This window comes from Rhodnius prolixus, unplaced genomic scaffold (assembly GCF_049639745.1).
Source record: "Rhodnius prolixus isolate KJV_2025 unplaced genomic scaffold, Rpr scaffold_6, whole genome shotgun sequence".
In the NCBI taxonomy this organism is placed as follows: domain Eukaryota; kingdom Metazoa; phylum Arthropoda; class Insecta; order Hemiptera; family Reduviidae; genus Rhodnius; species Rhodnius prolixus.
In genome coordinates, this window is record NW_027411634.1 from 38,030,007 (window position 1) to 38,050,699 (window position 20,693).

The window sequence follows — 20,693 nt, forward strand, 5'->3', positions numbered from 1 at the left end:
AAATGTGAAGGAAAAGTTAATGCAGTAAAATTACTTAAATCATATCAATGAAGTATAAATGAAATGATGGGTACTTGCTGATTTGTGCACCTTTTGGCGTTTAATCAACCCTTATACTTAACTTTTAAAACTGTAAGTTTTTGTTAAGGAGATTTTTGTACCTTTTGGATAGATTTTTCTTTTTGTCTATTTTGCAAAGTTACATATCTGCTTTACAGATTTTTTTAAAATTTGGTATAAGCAATTCTATCATTATAACCTGATAAGGCGTTAAGTCGGAACCGTAACTACTGGAGAGATCTTTTTAAAGAATGATTATAATTGCGGTCCCCAAACCATCCTCAATAACAATTTTTTTTGAGAAAGCGTTTTGAATAAAATAGGAAGGTATTTGTACGTAAATAGCAAAATTAAACTGCGATTTCAGTACTTCCTTTTAAGAGGAGCAAGAAAAATAAACTGCGATTACAGTACTTCTCCCTAAAAGTCAAAGATTTTGAATCGAACGACAATTCATTGATGTAAATCGGTTCACTCATTGATAATTTTAACGATTGCAATACTTCCTGTTGGTAGGCGTAAGAGCATGATGGCACTTCACAGCCACGTAGAGGAGCTTTAATCACTTCTTCGTGCTAAATTTTATCAAAATCGGACTAAGCTTTATAGAAATATTGGTAATAATAGTTTTAGAAAGGGCCTTATTTGGGTAGGGCAAACTCCCCTCCTTATGAGGAATGGCGTCGAGACTTTTAAAGTACAAATCTGTACAAAATTTTGATTCGAATGACACTTTATTCAAGAAAATCGGTTCACGTCTCGATAATTTGAAAGATTGTTATACTTCCTCTTAACAAGTGTAAGAGCAGATCGTGGCTTTAATGGTACATAGGGAAGCCCTAACTCTATCATCTTACCAAATTTTATCAAAATCGGGCCAAGTTTTACAGAGAAATTATAAATAATAATTTTGGAGGGGGCCTTACATAAAGGGGGCTAACTCCTCTCCCATTCGATGTACAGCGTCGAGACCCCCAAAAGGCACATCTACATAAAATTCCAAATCCAATGACACCTCATTCATGAAAATCGGTTCACGCGTTTAGGCGGTACGCAGTTTACAAAAAAGGTAACAACAACAAGAAGAAGAAGAAGAAGAAGAACAACAACAATTTTTGAAAATGCCGTTTTTGCTCAATTTCAGCAACTTTTTTCTCGAAACCTATTAGATCTATGTTGTTGCAAAAAAAATTCAGTTATAAAGGAGGGTTTGTCCTATAATTTAAAAAAAATTTGGGAATTTTATCTTTTATAGAAAAATAGCAAAAAATTGTCAAAGTTGGGTGTTTTTCAACGTTACACTTTTTCGTGCAGTTTTTGACGATCAACCCTTATACAACTGTCCTACCGGACAGTTTTAATCCATAAGGCAAGTTTTATGACATTTCCATATTCCAGTCATCTATAATAAAAATCAAAAGAAATACACACAAAACTACTTCAAAAAGCCTAAGAAAGCTATTCGACAGATCAAACTCACTGACGTACATTTATTGCAATCAGCAATATAACAAAAGCTAAATCTAAGCACACGTCGAGAAATTTTAAATTCACCCCAGTAACAAACAAAGAATCACAAATCAAAACAAAAACAGGAAATAAAAAAAACACAAACACGAAAAATAAAAATAAACAATTTTTAAATCATGCAATTAAGGGGGTAAATGAGAAGGGCACATATAAACGGGAAGAGAATTAAAGACAAAAATAAATAAAATCAACAATAACAAATATATTAAATAAAATAAAAGAATTTATAGATATATGTTATTACAATTATTTCTTGTATCCTCTTTATATCGTATAAAATATATATTCTTATGTACAGGGGAGTCGAGCGTCATTATTTACGGATCTTCTCATCATAGTACGCTTAACAAGTGATAAGTCGTATACCATCACCAACAATTATTTTTTTAAGATTTAAGCTTTTTTGTGTTTAAATCGATATTAAAGTGAACCCACACATATAATTTTTTGGTTAAATTTTTTCTGAAAAATAAAAAAAAAAGGAAATAGGAATAAGATTAAGCTACAAAAACAAAAATGAAATAACAGAAAAAAAAAATTAATTTTATTATCATTTAAATCCAATTACTAATGTTTTCTTAATCAAAAGATCTCTTCATTTTTGTTTTACAATATGTAAATTATTTATAATAGAAAAACCTCTAAGGTTAAATGCTATATAAAAATATATTCAACATTAGCAGCAACCTATTAAATCAAACACCTGGGCAAATATTTCTTAATTATAAAAAAAAGTATGTTAGTAAAAAAATGTTCACTTACTGTACCCAGTTTTTGAACGTTATAAAATACCACAACTAGAAGCTCAATTGATAAATTATAGCAAATATGGCTGTGATGTGTGCCGTTTTTTTTACCATAAGCTGATGATAATAAAATAAATATTAATTTTCAAATATTCCTATAACACATTTTCTCATTATTTTTAACCATGATTTGAAAATCTAAATTAAAATTAAGTACTTTATTTAAAAAATATCACTCAACCATCATTAAAAGTCGTTTCATAATAAGAAAAAGAGAAAATCAAATTTAAAAATTATTTTAAATTAAAAAAAAAAATACGAATAACAATCATTATGTGGTTACTTTCCCTTTGGATGTCTAATCTTTAATTATTTTATAGAAATTTTATCCTATTAAAATATTTGTAGTTATATTAAATAATTAAAAAAAAAATGATTTGCCCAAGTGAATCATTAAACGGCGAAATGCTGTTTTTTTTAATTTGTTTTTTTATTTCAATTATTTACAACCTTTTTTATTCTTCTTACGTTTTTTTATTTCCTAGTAGTATATAATTTTTTTTTTACTGTATTAACTTTTAAAGCTACAATAATAGTACATTTTTAAAAAAGAAATTATTTGTACACAACACACGAAAGTATCTAATTAAATTTTGAATATCCGTAACTTTTCCTCTCATGTTTGAAATAACTTTTTTTAAAAAAAATCAAAAACAGAACGGTATTAAATGGATGGTAGGTATTTTTTTTATTATTATTATTTTTTTTATAGGATATTTTAAAGCCATAAAGCTTTTTTATTTATTTAGTGTTTATTGTCCTGATACTTTACCAATAAGTTCGTCACAGATCTGCGTTAATTCTCTCACTTCCTTCTTCTTCTGTTCCAAAGATTCTTCTAGAGATTTCACTTTTAATTCTGTCTTTTTTGTCACAGCCTTCATCTTTGCTATTTCTGCCTGGTAACCTTTATGGGCAGAAGCTATTTCTTGATTTGCTCTATAAACATATACACATATATATATTTTTTAGATTTAACTAAAATGATAAGTTTATTATCAGAGTTTCTCAAAGACCGATATTTGGGGCTCAAATACAATTGGACATATTCTGCCATCGGACATCCTATATCAAGAACAAAAATTAAATAATACTTTCAATTTTTAAAACCACCCCTTTCACCAAAATCCTAAGTCTAATCAAATCAGCAGAACCTGCTGGAATTGCCACTGTACTTGTGAGTGCCATAAATAAATGTTTAGGTCGCGGAAACATAAGAGGCTAACTAAGCAATATTCATCAAATCTAACTAGTGAGATTAATATTTATTTATTAATAACAACATTCAATACGTGTCAAGATTTTTGTCGAACCTGGAATTCTTGTAAATGATTATCAATATTACACAGCTGTAGAATTATAACATGGTTATGGAGGAGCATTTCAAAGATAAGGCGTATTTTTTTTTATTTGTCTTAGAAACTTCTAAGAGATATATTTCACGTAGTTTGACTCGTAATGTGGGTAGTTTAAAAACTTTCTCTTACCTCAGTTTACTTACAATTTCTTGAAACATACTATTTGTACTAAAAAGAATCCGATTTAACATATATGTTCACTTATATTACTATTTAATGTAAAATAATAATAATAAATAATAGGAGAATGGATAGCTGAGTGGTTAGAGTATACTGGATTGGTTTCGAGAATTCAGCTGCTGGTCCTTAGCTTTTCTCTTCGTCGGTGCTTTTTACAGCTCACTGTCCGGAGGCCGGCAGTGCACTGAAAAAAGCTCGTCGCCAATAACCTCATATACTGACGCGCCTTTAAAAAAAAAATAATACATGGAAAAACAAAGAAATGCTTTAATTAAAAGAACAAATAAATAAACTAACTCTATAATTTTTTCTGATGCATGCTGTTTAAGTTTGACATAACTTTGTTCGTGTAGTTCAATAGCTTTCTTTTGCTCTTCTATTGTCTGCAACAAACGCTTCTCATTGTCGTGTAATGTTTCAATTAAATTCTTACATCTCTCATATTTCCTAGGGAAAAAAGAAACAAAAAGTTATTGAAAAATGAAGTAAACAGTAGTGAACATATATAAATTAACAGCGACAAAAAATCATATTAGGGCACTTACTACTTGCCCTTAATATTGTAATGCTATCGAAGATGTAACTTGTGTTTTTTTTTTTCAAGCTACAAAAACATAATTACTTTTTGCTAACAATATATAGTTAGTAAAATTGTACATTACAATGAAATACACTTTAGAGGAAAGCAAACTCCCAAACAGATATCACCCAGAAATTTAAAATGAATTTTTCTTGAACAATGACAGAAATAAAAGGGTTATAAATTTGAATTGATGTACTCACAAAAGGAAAATTTAATACAATTAAATGGTTAATTTTTTTTTTGTTGTTACTTCTCCAAAAAAAGTTTATTTTGAATTATTATTAATTAACTTTCATAAAAAAAATCTGCATTATGTCATTAAGATAAGATAGTCAATAACACATTAGACGTGTTGATTCGAAGTGTTGTTTTTTTGAAGTGATCGTTTTCAAAACATTTATATAATTTTGAAGAAGAATCTTTTAACAATTCGTTTTGTTAAAATAAAATTATTATTTTCATTCAATTAAAATTTTGCAAACATAGCTCTTTCATATTGCAAAATCTAACAAAAAATTAAAAATAAAATAAATAAATAAAAAGTTGGTTCTTGAAAAATTAAATTACGGGAAATTTTATATGATATCAACATCATTATCTCTTGTATGTTAGGCCTAAAGAGAAATGAATAATAATAATGTAGCTTACGAATGAATATCATTGAAAGCGACTTCCATGTTACTAAGGTGATGCAACGCTGTATCTCTTTCTGCGCAGATTTGCTCCTTAACTTTTTCAAATTCAGTTTTCTCATCTTCTCTTCGTTTTACCGTTGAAGCGATAGCTTTCTCATATTCTTCCATTATGGTTCTGCAAGAAATAAATAAATAAAAAATTAAACAAATAAATAAATGTGGTACGAAACAAGGCAATGACCCAATTACTGTAATCAAGATATTTTGAAACTCATTGCAAGTTTCACTAAATGTTCTATGCTTTGAGAATATTACGTACGTTAAAGTAATTAAGATAGTTAAGTAAAATAATACCAAACGACATAGAGCGGAATAGAAAATCAGGTTTCCGGAGTTATTATGTCGGCTCTAGCGAAATTGATAAGATCACTGCGCGAGATGCTTAACTTCCAGTTAGGAATGTAGTTTATAACTGCATTTTAATATATTTAGGGGGATTGGGTTTCGTCAGTATAATTCATTTCATTATTGGAAGCAATGATCCAATGAATCCCGATGAATCTACTACCGGCACCGTGCAATTTCTTGTTAGTTTAGCCATGATTAGTCGCAAAGAGATCAAAACTCATTCTCTCTCTCTCTCTCTCTCTCTCTCACACACACACACACCAACCCACTTACATATTTGACACCTACAGACACGAATATTTATGCAAAAAGTTGATAGTTTAGGGAACCAGAATAGATCTTTTAGCACGTAATGGATTTGGATAGTAACAATCCCTTTATATTCTACTATCTTCGCTAAAGCTAATGTAACCCTTCTCTACAATAATTTTGCTTCCTCAGAAAACCCTTTGGAAACATATAACTTCAGGAGAAAACTCACAAGAATATGTACAAGGCATGAAAAAAAAAAATCATTTTTATTGTAAACAGTCCAGAGAGATGTTAAGTCTACGACAAGATTAAAATCTAGTTAAATTTTATTCAGGAAAACTGAATTATGGTTTATAGTGCTAGGGCAGTCAAAAATACTGTTATCTTTCACAGAAGTTTTCTGTAAATTTATTGCCTTTAAGGTAAAATAAATAGGTTTCTTAGTGTCTGTTGAATTATATTGATGGAAATGCTGTTTAATTACGCTTATAGTCAGTTCCTAAAGATTGCGGGATTCCAGTTGTCTCTTGCTACAATCCTTTATAGTTAATCTACGAAACGTGGATGCACAATGGTGTTAAAAGGCTTTCTAAAGTTGAGCATTATTACTAACTAACCAAATTACTTACAGTAATTGTTTATTTGAGACAGAGTTTTCAGTAAGTTCCTTTTTCATTTTAGCAGCTTCTAATTCTCTATTTTTTAACCTATCTTCCAACTCTGCACGTGGTTCTTTAGTTTCTAATTCTAAAACTCTTTTTCTTAGGCTCTCTATCATATCGTTCTTTTCAGCTAATTGTTCAACATAGACTTGTTCTTGTTCTATCATTAAATCTTGTAACTTAGACACCTCTTCACGTAATGATGGTGTACCACCGCTTCCCGCCTGCAAAAGACAACATCAATTGGTTATTCATATAATAGGTTTAAGACACTAATTACTTAGAATATCGGCAAACCAATCTTCCATTCAATTCATTTATTTAAAGTGTGACATTAAAATTTAAATTAAAATTAGAGAGAGTAAGTGAAAGAGAGAGAAATGGAGATTTAAAGAGAGGATTTAAGGTTGGTAACAATCGTTGGAAGAAAGAGTATTTTCAAGGAGTCATTAGAGGAAAGATATGACTCTGTTTGCTGTTCTTCTGATGGTCCATTTGAAGAAGATATAGGTTGCAGGCAAGGATCTGTATTAAATGATTATTGTATTTCAGACAGAGATCATTGAAAACTTGTATAATGCCGATCAGAAAACAGCAGAATAAAACAAGTAATCTTAAACTTTTTCAAACACTTTTTTCCACCCTCATAAACTTATGCAGTTGTCTTAACTTTCTATCAATTTTATCATAAGCTCCTCAGAACATATTTCCCTATTGATCACTTTCATCTCACCTAAAGACCTTTCATTGTCTACATTATGCTGACTTTCAAATCTGAACTCAACAACTACAGGACTGAACATCTTCCTTTTAACAAATTTCTAGCACATAAATAGCAAGGCAGATGCTGCTTAAAAATTTCGAACCACATATCCTGCGCCTAGAATCTTTATTAATGGAAGTCAATTCCAAAGACTGAAATTGAAATATTTAACTTATTTAAGAAAAAAGAAATCTAAGGGGTGCATTAAGTCCTGCAATTCGTGCATCTTTATAACATACAAAACGAACGTTAGGTGGACCAACAATTCTTTATATAATACTCTTACGTATTTATTGAAGAAAAAAAAACCCTCAAGAAATTTCGATTTAAACATCATACATTTTAAACACTTAAAGATCTTTTAAAAGATTTTGGACAATTTTAACACAACAACAAAACAAAACAAAATATTATGTAAATTTTAATTAATATTTTCATTTAATTCTTTAAGCAAAAAAATAGGTTACATTTAAATTCGTAATCTTTAACAAACACGTAATTTTCCAAATTACCTCAATTTTGGAACCTGGTTGTCTCTGCTTAACCAACTAACACAGTCATGGTTTTATAAATTTTCTGGTACAGGTGGACCTCTCTCACCAGTACAGTCCCAATCAATAAACCGAATGGGTTCCCGGACATTGTCGGCTGATATTGTTGAAAACCATCCCAAACAATGAGGATAAAAAAAAATTTGAAGCGGTTGTTTCTGTATAAATTAAATTCTTTTTTCTTTTTCATGTATAAATATTTTTAAAATATGTAAGTGATAAATTTGTTGAATTTTTTGGGCCTACTTTTACGAGTAAATTGTATTTGGTGAGGTTATTTGTAACCCGCAAATCTTCCAATAAGAATAATTGCTCACCTTGGACATACACCTCAAATAACACTATATGAAATGGTGTTTTATTATTTTCTACAAACGAATCGTAGCTTAGAATGGACTTAATCGAAGATGAGGACCAAAGAAACTGAAGAGAATGTTCATTGACAGAGACTTTTACTATAGATCAGAAAATTAGATTTTGAACTCTTAACGAGTAGATTATTATAGCTTTGAATTTTATGCATAAATAAATAACAATCATACTTTATTTCAAAGCCGTTGAATAACTCAATATTTTTAAATTTTATGAGCTGTTAGGCGGCATTGCCAGATATCTTTTTGTGACCAACACGTATTTTCTCACATATTTCCTCGGAACCGTTAGGTACCCTTTGGCAAAAAAAATTTATGGGGTGAGGGGAGAACGAATAGCACGTAAAATTCTATACCTATATAAAAATTTGATATTTGCATTAAATAAATACATCACAATTTACAACTGATTTGACTGATATAAGAGATCAGTTAACTTACCGGAAGAGGTTGCAGTTACAGATAAGAAAAAGTAGTGAAATAGTTCTGGAAGTGAAATGCTAGGCCTCACATCTTAATTGGAGTTAGTTAATCACGTTCTTAATGGCTGAATTTTGTATTCGTTCAAGGTTTCGATCGAATCGCATATTTAATCCCTTATCATTTGAGCAAAATATTTTCTCGCTTTTTTTAACATTTATCAACATGGAAATCTTAATTTTTAAACTCTTTAAAGACGAAAAGCGTGAGAAAAATTTCATTCTTGACATGTTCTTTTAAACAATTGAAGTTTATTTTCAGATATGCCTGAATAGAAAGTACATATCTCTCACAAATTGCCATCTACTTGTGTTTTAAACTTGAACTTCAGATTATTCAAATTTAAACACAAATGAATGAACAAAAAAGTATGATAGTTACTTTCCATCAAGAAATAAAATAAAATAAAAATTACAAAACATAAAACAAACCAGTGATCGTTTAGTAGTATTAGAAGGTGTACTTGGAGATGAATTGTTTAATTTTTCAGATGCATTTAGATCGGCCGCCGGTTTTCCAGGTGTATTGATCATAATCAATGTTTGATCACCACGATTACGATCCCTTCTAGGAGTTTTCTCCACATTGGCACCTTCTCCACTGTGGAAAACAAAACAAAATTTAAAAGTTGATCAAACATAACATGATTTATGATTAAATCCTAATTTTCCAGTAATGGAAAACACATTTCTAGTGTCTCAAACAAGTGTGTATGTCACGTCACCATAAGCCACGTCTGTAGAAGCATGACAGAAAGTGATCAGAATATATCTTCATGCCCTAACTTCTTTAATTATTTTCGTGACTGCGATAGTGCCACTGAGAAGTAGCAGGAATTGTTTTTTGGGTTGGCGAAGACCAGCGGCTATTCCAGTTTTTCTATATCATTTACGGAATTTAGAACTTTTGAACTAGAGTGCAGTTTGGGCAAGAGAATCAGCATCTTATATTCTGCCGAATTGCGTTCTATCGTTAGTTTGTGGTATGACACTTTTGGCATCTTCAGAACAAATGTAATGAATGAAATAAGACACATACAGATGCTTAAGCCTCAACCACACATCTAAACAGGAATACAATGCTGTAGTAGTTAAGTGATGAATAAAACAGAATTCAAATAAAACCTGATTACCATACAGCTGGAGTGATCGTAATGCCCATAACTTGATTCTCTGATCCAACGATGACTAGTGCTTTCTAGTTGGTAGATAACAACTGTCTGTTCGTAATCAATTATCAAATATACGCTCTTTGAATAACAAATACGGAAAAAGTCAACAATCAATACAGGGTGACCTTAGAACAATTTCTTTAATATGAAATCAATATGAAATCGCCTGGAAAAGATTAAATTATCTCGCAAGTTCATAAACAGTTGAATTTGTACTATATTAAGATTGTATTATGAATTATAACTACTTGTAAAAACAACATTTTTCGTATTAAGGGGACTACTTAACTTTAAATTTTCTTTGAAAAATCAAAATAGAAAATCTACCACGAATGCAATCTCCTAAAAATTAAAATCTGCTCTCCCTTAACAGAGAATTTTAAAATTTTAAACCCCCAGGTAGACTTTTGCCCAGCTAAGACCCGGTCTTTTAGTGTTATGTGCGTACTTCGTACTATGGTCGCACTTTGTGATAAGGTGTCAACATTTTCATCGAATTTCCTTTTATAAAAAAAAAATAATCAGCTAAATTTTGTTTAAAAAAGACATACTAACATTTTAATATCAGCCATTTTGCTAACTAAGGTAATATTGGAATCTTCAGAATCAGCCTCAGCGGCTAACGCAGCTTCGATAAGAGGATCGAACTTGACGTACAGAGACTGTCTCGTAAGACGTGGTGCAAGACGTGCTGGCGTCAGTTCAAAATCTATGTCAGTTGCGTCTTGAAAAACTGGAACAAAAAATAGGGAAAAAAATTATAAAACTAAAAAAAAAAAATCTGGTTTGTGAACACTCACACTATCTCTGACAATTCTTAAGGTTTTCATAAATTTTCTGTTTACTCCCGAATAGTTCATTCTTACATTATAAACGATTAACATATAGTGATGGATACAAAACTATACAGAATCAATCAAATAAAAAAAAAAATTGATTTCTATTTTTTAAACTCGGAATATTAGCAACCATTTATAACCTTCCATATATATAAGTAACAGAACAGTAGAAAACAACAAAAAAAAATAGGGGGGCATTCTCCCGGCAGTCTTGGACCCCCGCAGAAATCAAAGGGTTCGGATTACTCCAAGGGAAGAAACAGAAGCTTTGGGTGGTGATTACCTTCAAACGACTTTTCCGATTTTACTGATGGTTCACTGATTGATAAACCGTACTGGTGGTGAATCTAGTCTCCACATCTTCGAAACTTGCCAGCTATGTATGACCTTGATAATAACATCTGTTTTTCAAGCGGAGCTGGCTGCCATTGATATAGATTCAATCATCTCGATCAAACAGATGTTTAATACTACATTCCAGCAAAGCCCTGAGATCTTCTAGTAAGAACCAACTTTCAGTTATTACTTGCCACGCTGCTCTCAATTCTTTAGGCGTGTAGAATATTATCCTGGCCCTCTGGGATTGTAGGAAACGAATTTGCTCGTGCCGGCGCAGGAGGGAGCTTCGTTGGTTACAATGACTATTCAACCGTTATCTCTGTATCCTGCTGACATCGTAGAACGGAGATAAATCAGTGGGTTTTAAAATAGCACCGGAAGAGGAGCTAGGTTCTAGCTCTGCTTAATTTTTGCAGTTATCGGATCCACCATCTAGTCGAGGTGTTGAGTAAGTAATCTACTTTGGCTTATCTCCTACTAGTTAGTTACGGCTTCCCTAAATTTTTGTAGTTGTTGTTGATTGTGGTGAGTCTAATGAAACGCCACTTTATAGAAGATTCCTGCTGGATTTCTAACTTCCTGCGTTCTTTCTCTTAAGAATGCCAACCCTTTATGCAATCAATCAATCTTAACTTTTTTGAAGCCTATCTCCCTGTCAATGGCAATAAGTGTCTCATTGTGTAACAGTGATACATGAATGTCGAGCTTTAGCAACCATCTGTATCCGGACTGGCTGATAGAATCTTATTTTAGTTATTTCCAAAAAGTATACTTCTGGATCTCTTAATACCAATAATTATGGTTTGAAGATGCATCTCTTATGTGAGCAGATTAGGACGGATTTTCATTGAATAGTCAGTGAACTATTAAAAGAAATACTCAACCTTGTAATAGTACGCTATTTGGGCTGAGAGAAAATTTTGTAAACTATTAGAAAATCAAAATTTCTAAATTAAGTAACGCTACTAATATCATATCACTTTACCTTTTTTTAGTACAATGATATCTGAAATTCAGAATCGCTGAACTAATCAAAACTAAACATTAAAACTATTGAGGGAAAACATTTTTTACCTTTGAAATTTGGAGTTGGTAAATAATTCATTTGGAGCATAATGTGTTAGTTTATTACAGTCTAGATCTTAGAGTATTCAGCAAAATTAAAGTTATCCCTAGTTAACCAAATACCTTTTTGTTAATGGCAAAGCATAACTAAAAATTAAAACATAACTAAGCTTTGGACAGACTTGTAGTTATTGAGCATACATAAATCACAGTTACACTAACTGACAATATGCGAAGTTATTTACAATCATAACAAAATGAAACAAATGAATATACGTTCGAAATCGTAGATCACGACCATTTACATAAAATATTTTTTTTTTTTATTCATTTAGCTTCCATTTATATTTAAAACAAAATCTGAACGAAATAACTTTTCCCCTATACTTACATTCACCTTTACGAAAATCTTCGTCGGCGGTTATTGGACCAGCTTCACTAGTATTTATGTCCGCAGAGGGAGGTAGTTGCATTATATGCTAAACAATAAAATAAAATAAAAAATTGAGTATAAGGTACATAATAATTTTTTTTATAATAAAGGGGTACTTGTAACAAATTTAAACCTGGAGTTTCCAACAAGTAAATAGAGTGCCCTAAATTTTAAACGTTTTTCAAGAGAGTTCACTTTTGTTTATTACGAACATTACACAAAATCTAGTCAAATTTCCTTTACATAAAATTTTCTGGAAGAAATTATTTTTAAGTACAGACAGAACTTTAATATGCGAAGGAAATTATTGCTGCAGTAGTCTGCGGATAAGAAGAAGTAGAAAAAAATCTGGTGAATCAGTACTATGATACTTTGATCAGTACTATGATAAGGTTGATCAATCTTATTTGCCGGGTTACCATAATTTGTTTTACTCAGGAGCCCAAAAACTGTACTTTCTTTGAAAACTCTTTAATCGAGAAACTGTACAAATAAAATATACTTCCTGTTATAGAAAATAGTAAAAGAGTTGAGAACGTCTTGTTTAAATAAAATATATTGCACCTTGAAATTTAGGAAAGAAAAGTTGCAACTTTATTTACTATTAACTATTTAAGAACCTCAGGATAAATTAATCGAAGATTCTTTTATATAAGCACATAAAAAAAAAGCAACTGACTCTCTCCCAATTTGCTTCTCAATCTAAAATACTTCATGCCAAAAATAATTATAAAAAAGATATATTTCTGCACATAACATAAAATTAATAATCTATAGACATATTGAATTTTAATCATGTTCTATAAATCAATGGAATATAAATGCTAAATTTCAATTCCTCAAAAGAATTTGCATTCTAAAATATCAGATGCCTGAAAAGAATTCTTTCCTTGTATATAAGAAACTAAATGATAAATAAATTTTGTATAGGTAAGAAATATGTGTAACAGATTATTCTAGGAAATAGTTTTTTAGAATTACTGCCTGGTTGATAAAAGGACAATACAAATCTTGTACCTGAATATTGTGATCTTGTTTATTTAGACTTATTTTATCAAAGTGAAACCTCAGATCTAAAAATTATGGCTTTTTGATGGCATTGCCAAGTAGTAGATCATAAATTCCGCTCTTCAATTTTCTCTGCCAACACACGGAGAGAATACCTAACGGAAAATAGAACTAGGTCTACTGAAGTAAGAGATTTTTGGCCTGTAGCTTTAACTGCTTCTCAGACTTAGAGAGAGACATCCGATACTACTAGAGAATGAACTCACTTCCAAGAGAAGATTGTGGCACATATTCTACCCAAGAAGATATTTAAAAAAAAAGTTCCTGACAAGCGAAATGTTTTGTATTGCAAAAATTAGAGGAAATCAAAGAGATTAAGTTAATTCTGGGCTTATGTAAGACTGCATTTAGCCTCGCAACAAAGTAAGCAGTTCAAATGAGCTCAATTATCCTGGATACGAAACCTTGCAGGATACTTGGGGATAATGAGAGGGTGGGCGACTAGGTTAGGTTCCTTCCTAGAACCCTTCTTTTGTGTCTGTAAGAGTATGACAAAATAATTTTTCATGTTTTGCGTCCGTAACGAATTTGAGGCTGCTTATTCAAAGAATCCTCGCAAAAGCTAACGGCAGATCAACTTAACCATGAACGAGCATTTGTTAAGAGCTTCAGTAGCCACTGCAGACTCATAAGATATAGGTGCCTGCTAGATATGGTCATTGTGCCTTTGCTTGATACTGCATCCTGTGCTATTGCGAAGGCATGATGGAACGAGATTCATCGCGCTGTGCGCTCAAACAAGTACACAACGATACAGAGTTATCTCTGCGGCATTGGGAGACTGCAGAATCGCTTAACCAACTCTCTCTTCTAAATATACTTCTTTTTTTTATCATATAGCTATCAGATAGATCTTCCAAAAAAAAAAAAAAAAAAAAAAAAAAATGGGCAATAATGAATTTATGTAAGCCTTTCCTTAACGAGTCATGGAAGAATTGAGGTACTTCCTTTCTCACCTGGCTTTTTTCAACTTCCTTTTATTTCATTTTTAAAGAACAAAGAAAGAACAAGATAATACAGAGTCATGAGGAAACAAAAAAGCCTTTTTCTAAAGATTAGAAACATGACATATAAAAATATTTGTTGATACAGCAGTAAAATAAAATTAAAATTAAAAGTTATCTGTAGTAGTCATTATTTATGCTAAAAATTACTAAGTTTAAAATAATTATTAAAAAAATCATAATTCTGGCAATATTTTAAAACTTTCTGGCAGTAACATATAAAAAATATGAAATTAAATAATGCTTAACGTATTATTTAAACTTAAAAAAAAAAATAAAAATAAACAAGATACCTGATTCATCTTTTCTTGTTCATCAATTGCTTCTGCCATTAGTGCTTCACTAATCAAATCGGCCTCTTTTCTGATACTAGTTTCAAATTTTTCTGGTAAATCAAAGATTTCTTCTTGATTAACCTCTTCAGCTAGTTCACGTTCTTGTTTTGAACAAGTGGCTATCAACTCACTAAGATCTCTATACGATCTATTCAACTGATTTTGTATAGATTCCTGTAAAGAATTAGTAGTAAATAGATGTCTATTCACTGCCGCAGTAGGAGGAGATAATTGCCCACTTTCTTCTTTAATAGAACTTGTGTTCAATGTTTCTAAGTTTTCCTCTTTTATTATTTCTTTTAAAGAGGATTGTTCATCTAAATGAATATCCCTAGAAATATCTCCACAAGCTTCTAGATTTATCGTTTTTACAATAGGAAATGATTCATCTAAAGTTTCTTGCCGTTCGGTCAATTTTGTTTCATCCTCAACACTTAATTTTCCAACACTAGTCGTTACTTCATCAATCAACTCTTGATCTAAATCTCTATCTACATCAACTGTCTCAGTACAAGATTTTGTCGTGGCAGTCTTGTTTATTTTAATCTTATTCTGTTCTAAATCTGTAGCTTTATTAAACTTTGAATTTATAGTTAAACTTTCTAATTCGGCATCCACTAATGTTTCACTCCTAGGAAAAACATTATTTTCTTTAAGATTATAGGATTTTCCAAAGATTTTTTCTTCTGCCTTCTCAGATGATTCTGTAGAATCTTTCTTCACTGAAGAGTTGATTAACTTTGATATAATATCAGCTTCTTTCCTATAATCGCTAAAAATGTTATCAACCTCAGGTTTAAATGGTGAAGCAGGTTCTGGTAATTTATTATTTCCAACCTCTTTAACTAGGCTACATGAGGTAATTTCTGAAGCCTTAAAAACTTTTCCAATAGTTTCTTCTTCAACATTACTACTTTTATTTTCAGCAATTGTAGAATTTAAACTAGCTAATTCCACGGCATCACCAATGAATTGTTTATCACATAAACTTAAATGAGAAGGCACATTATCCAAATGAATTGTTTCAATATTATTAACACTATCCTCCTTAGAAATATTGTCACCTGTACAACCAACAAACGAAGATTTTAGTGGCGAAGAGCCAAAATTTTCAACACAGGTATTTTCAGCTAAATTACTGTCAGATGAAGTAACTTTAAACTCAGGTTCACCTGTCGTAGTCAAATTTTGTTCCCATGGAGCATCAGAAGATTTAAATTCAATTTCAGCTGTTGTACATTCTTCGAATGGTTTATCTTTTAATAGTAGACCACTATTTTCTTCAACTTTGGATTTACTAATCGGAGAACTTACTTTTAAATCACGCTCTTCTTCTATAGGCAAAGGCGGAATATTTTTTTCTTCTTTTATATCAGATACACTTGTATTAGCAGGTATAATATCTTCCTCATGAGTTACTAATTGTTGATCACTATTATCTTCGACCTTAGCAACGTCTTCATCCGAACAAACTGTATATTTAATACTTTGTTCACTTTTTAATGTTTCTTTAATTACACAAGAAGTAATTATTTCTTCACATGGAGCAAAATTTTGATTTGCTTTCAGGTCCAAGTTTTCAACAGATGCTATTTTTTCTTTAGCTAAATCTAAAGATTGATCGATCTCTACAGTATTTTGTGATAAATTATTCTTATTTGAAGTAACAATCTCAAATGCTTTTTTGATTATATTATCTATTTCTTCTTTTACTTCCTCTTTAATAGATAACTCTGAATGCACAACTGCGTCACTTTTCAAATTATCATTAGGAATATTCTCTTCCTCAACTTTATGGACTTCTTTCAATAGAGAGTGTGAATTTTCTCTTTCACTAATTTCACATTTATGTTCAAGCTCAACGTTTTCTTTAAATGGAATTCCAAAACTAGAATGAATAGCAGTTCTACCAATTTTATGGTCTGCTTCTAAATTCTCATCAAATCTATCATTTGCTAGAAAATCATCATCGGCCAATATTTGATGAAAATATTCTTCAGAAGTATATTCATTAAAATTATTAATTGATGTTTCTACAGTTGTTTCAGTACTTTCAGCAGATGTATCTGAAACAAAAAGAGGACTTCCGTTTATCTGATCATTTGATGTAACAAGCGCTGATTTATTATTACTAGTATTTAAATCACAGTTCTCTTTGTATGTATTTAATTCATTTATTTTTAATAATTTAGGGATTTTACAATTCTCTGTTTGTACATTAGAAACATTAACTTCTGATGGTGACGCATCTAATGAACCAATAATGTTAGTAACTGACTCATCCAAAGATCTTACTGAAATATTATCTTCATTTAAACGTCTATCAGCATCGTTTATTTCTTCTAATAACAGTGCTGTACAATTTTCAATATTTTCTTGAAGTTCTTTTTCGGAAGCGCTCGATACATTTAATGGACTGAATTCGTCAACTAGTTTAAATTCTTTAGTTGTTTCTCCAACATTTAAAGATTTTTCTAAAACTTTTCGGTTGTCAAATAATTGATTATTAGATGATGAATAACAATAAGGACTTTCAATGTTTTTATTGTCTTGTGTTATATTTTCATTATTAATCCTTGTACTGTAAAAAGTATTCTTTGGAATTTGATTATTAAAAGAAACTTCTGCTGTAAGTGTTTCTTCTTTACCAGAATCAATTAGTGGTGCTCCTACAGCGCTAGATTCAGTCGAAACAAATTCCCTTTGTTGTTTTAAATCGAACACTTCAGAGTTCTTATCTAAATTCAATTTCTCTTCACAAACAACATCACTGTTAGGTGTAAGTATCGATGTCACATTTGCATAAACTTTAAACGTAAAACAAGGTGAACTTGGATTTTGTGCAACCTTTTCTTCTGAGTTAGTTTCACTTAAAATTGCATTCCTGAATTCTAAATCGTTCAATTCTTTGTTTACTTTGGGTGACACATTTGTTAAACTCTTATGATGGGCTTCTTCAACAGTTACATCAGTCAAAGAGATATTCTCAGTTGAAACTGTGTCATTCACAGATGCAAAAACTTGAGTTACACTCTGTTCAGCACTAGATTCAATACTTCTAAATTTGTCACTATTTACTTGTACGAATTCTTGAATTTCACCTGAAACTGAAGAATTTTTATTAGCTTTAGCGTCTTCCACTTCAGATAAGCTGTTGATCTTTTCTTCTTCCTCCTCTAAACACAGTACAGTTGGTTTTTCACTATTATTTATAGATAAATTTGATTCTTTTGATTTGCTGATATTTAAATCTGAAACATTATTTATTATTCTGTCAACAATAATTTCAGTAGATTGTTCCTTGATTGCTGACGTTGATACATTAATATCTTCTAAACCTTCTTTTAAAAAGGATAAATCATCACTATTTTCGATTTTACTACTTATATTGGACGGATCAATAGATGCACTAGTGTTACCTACACTCTTTTCTTTACTTGTTTCAATTTCTAAAGTTACATTCTCAAAAGATAGTTCTACTTCATCAATAATATCCTTTAATCTTTTCTCTTCTTCAGTCTTCTTTGAGTGAAATGAATTTTCCAAACAATTTGATGTCAACTGTTCAGCTGAACATATACTTCCAAAGTCGTTGTTCTTGTCGTCGAGTTCAGTGAATGACTTTTCTAAAACAAAACGATTAGCAGCTTCTTCTAGTAAGGTAAAAGATGGTTTAATTTTTGAATTATCTAAGCTTTCAAATTCATTTGCTGTAATGTTAACAGTAGTATCACTTATATTTTGACAATGTTGTTGAAAACTTGAACATTTAGGGCCAGTACTGATGGTTTCAGCATTTTCTACAAAACTTTTTGAACTATGTGCATTCACGCCTTCAACTACACTACTATTACTTAAGTCTTGTTCTGGCTCATTTAACAATCTATCTAAATATATAGATTTATATTGTGTTTTATCTACAACCGATGCCCAAGATGTATTAAAGCCATCATCTTCTCCAGCTAGAGAATCTGGTGAGGATAGATAGACCGTTGCATCGGCCGGGGAAGCTGGAAATCTAAAACCTGTTGAAGTCGGCTTTTTTGCAGAAGTTTTTCCCGGGGTTGATAGATGTAATTGTTGTAGATCACGGGATAGTAGAGTTAAATCTGTAATACCTTCTTGGCCTTCGTCTGCACTCTCATAATCTGTGTTCGTATCTGTAAACACATACTTAATGCTTCTCATCTAACTTATATACAGGTTTATTTTTCTTTAAGACAAAACAAAACGTTTTATACAATAAGAAGGCTGATTGCTTTTCAACTCCTATTAATATTAGATGTACAAATTAAAAAGCAGCGAATAACTTTTTCTATGAGGGAATGAAATTAAATTTCATTTTTCTTTCAAAACAATGAGCTTAAAAAATGCCATTCAAAACAAGATTTAAAAAAATAATAATAATCCTATACAACTAGTGTGCCTTAAGAGGGAGTGTTGATACAATTTTGTACTGGACATAAATTTTCACATTTAAATGTGAAATTCACAATTTCACAATTTATTGCACCAAAAACAAAATAGGTAGTTGGACAATTCATAGCTTGAAAGCTTAAGACTCCTTCTAGTAAAAAAGCTTGGACAACACTTTCTTTAAATTTCTTTTGTAAATATCTCATCAACAGTAATGTACGTTGTAAAATGACGATTCTTCAAAAAGCAACGTTGAGTTGTCAACAGGAATACTGTTTTTGATAAAGAAAAAATGCCTGGTTTTTCCAATATCTGTGTTTTTCCAATGTGTACTCACTGATCTTTACTGGATTAGAAAGGCAATATCGACTAATATCTGTTTTTGATTTGTCTTGGAGAGAACAATATGAGTATGATAACTATTTAATCATGGAAACGAATACCATTCGATGATGGAATCTATTCTAACGTTTCTAATGGTTGTTTATTTTAACCCCTTCTATATGAAATTTCTTTAAAATTGGTAAAAAATCTGTCTTTTGTTTCGTGAACTTATAAAATGATTTTATTAAACAAATACAACTAGACAGAAACACATTTTGACATCCACAGAGGCCAAAGGGCCGTTGAAAGCATCACAATAAGACACTTTCTGACGCATCATTCCGTGACGGCGTTAGACAAGTCAGCGTTCTAGTTGAGAAGGGGGATCTAAGGTCAGTGAACACAAATGGGATTACATCGATTACTGTTTAAATACTCTGACTACCGCAACTAAGAAAACTATTAAAGATTAGGTTAATGTTGGAACCGAATGGAAATTGTTCGTGTGGATGTTTAGACAAAAATTCCGTGAAGTCTAACTCACTTGACTTTTAGGTTTCGTCTACATAAATTGACAAGTGAAAATTAAAATCTTCACAAGTTTTTGCAAATTATTAAAACTTGAAAAGCAACAGCCTGAATAAAATGAGAATAAAAAACACATTAAACAAAACAAAAAAACAGACTAAATAGATAGTAGAACATGAATTATTTTTTTAAAATCATGCAGCACTATTATTAATTAAGCTATACAATTTTTTTGTTTATTATTATTATTTCAGCACAAATATAAAAACGAACAGCAATTCAATGCCAACAAAACATTCAACAGTTTTTCGCTGCTTAAATTTGTCTAAAGAATCATGCAATATTCTTTGATTTTGAATAAGAAGCAAACTGGAGATAGTCGGTCATGCAGTGATTTTTATTTTTTCTAATTGCCCACTTAAAAAACACAAATTGCGAAAAAGTTATATAAACTCCTCTCTTCTGTTTTTTATTTTTATTTATTTCTTTATTGTAATATCTAAGACCAATTTTGTTAAACATACAAGAATAA

At 30.8% G+C, this 20,693-nt stretch overlaps 1 protein-coding gene across 8 annotated transcripts in view; it reads right to left on the reverse strand.

Moving 5' to 3' along the window:
• Positions 1 to 1,772: 1,772 nt before the first annotated feature.
• Positions 1,773 to 20,693, reverse strand: part of LOC141460548 (uncharacterized) — a 51,530-nt gene continuing 32,609 nt past the window's right edge. For 5 of the 8 annotated variants that reach the window (XM_074140669.1, XM_074140670.1, XM_074140671.1 and 2 more), the window contains 8 exons: positions 14,852 to 19,053; positions 12,445 to 12,532; positions 10,366 to 10,543; positions 9,071 to 9,239; positions 6,442 to 6,698; positions 5,166 to 5,327; positions 4,232 to 4,381; positions 2,113 to 3,335 (listed from right to left, as the gene is read on the reverse strand). In XM_074140669.1, the coding sequence (XP_073996770.1) occupies positions 3,149 to 3,335; positions 4,232 to 4,381; positions 5,166 to 5,327; positions 6,442 to 6,698; positions 9,071 to 9,239; positions 10,366 to 10,543; positions 12,445 to 12,532; positions 14,852 to 19,053 (5,393 nt within the window). In that variant the 3' untranslated portion in view covers positions 2,113 to 3,148. Of the gene's footprint in view, positions 2,053 to 2,112; positions 3,336 to 4,231; positions 4,382 to 5,165; positions 5,328 to 6,441; positions 6,699 to 9,070; positions 9,240 to 10,365; positions 10,544 to 12,444; positions 12,533 to 14,851; positions 19,054 to 20,693 lie in introns of those variants that run through there. The other 3 variants (XM_074140668.1, XR_012462132.1, XR_012462131.1) reach the window with 3 other exon arrangements.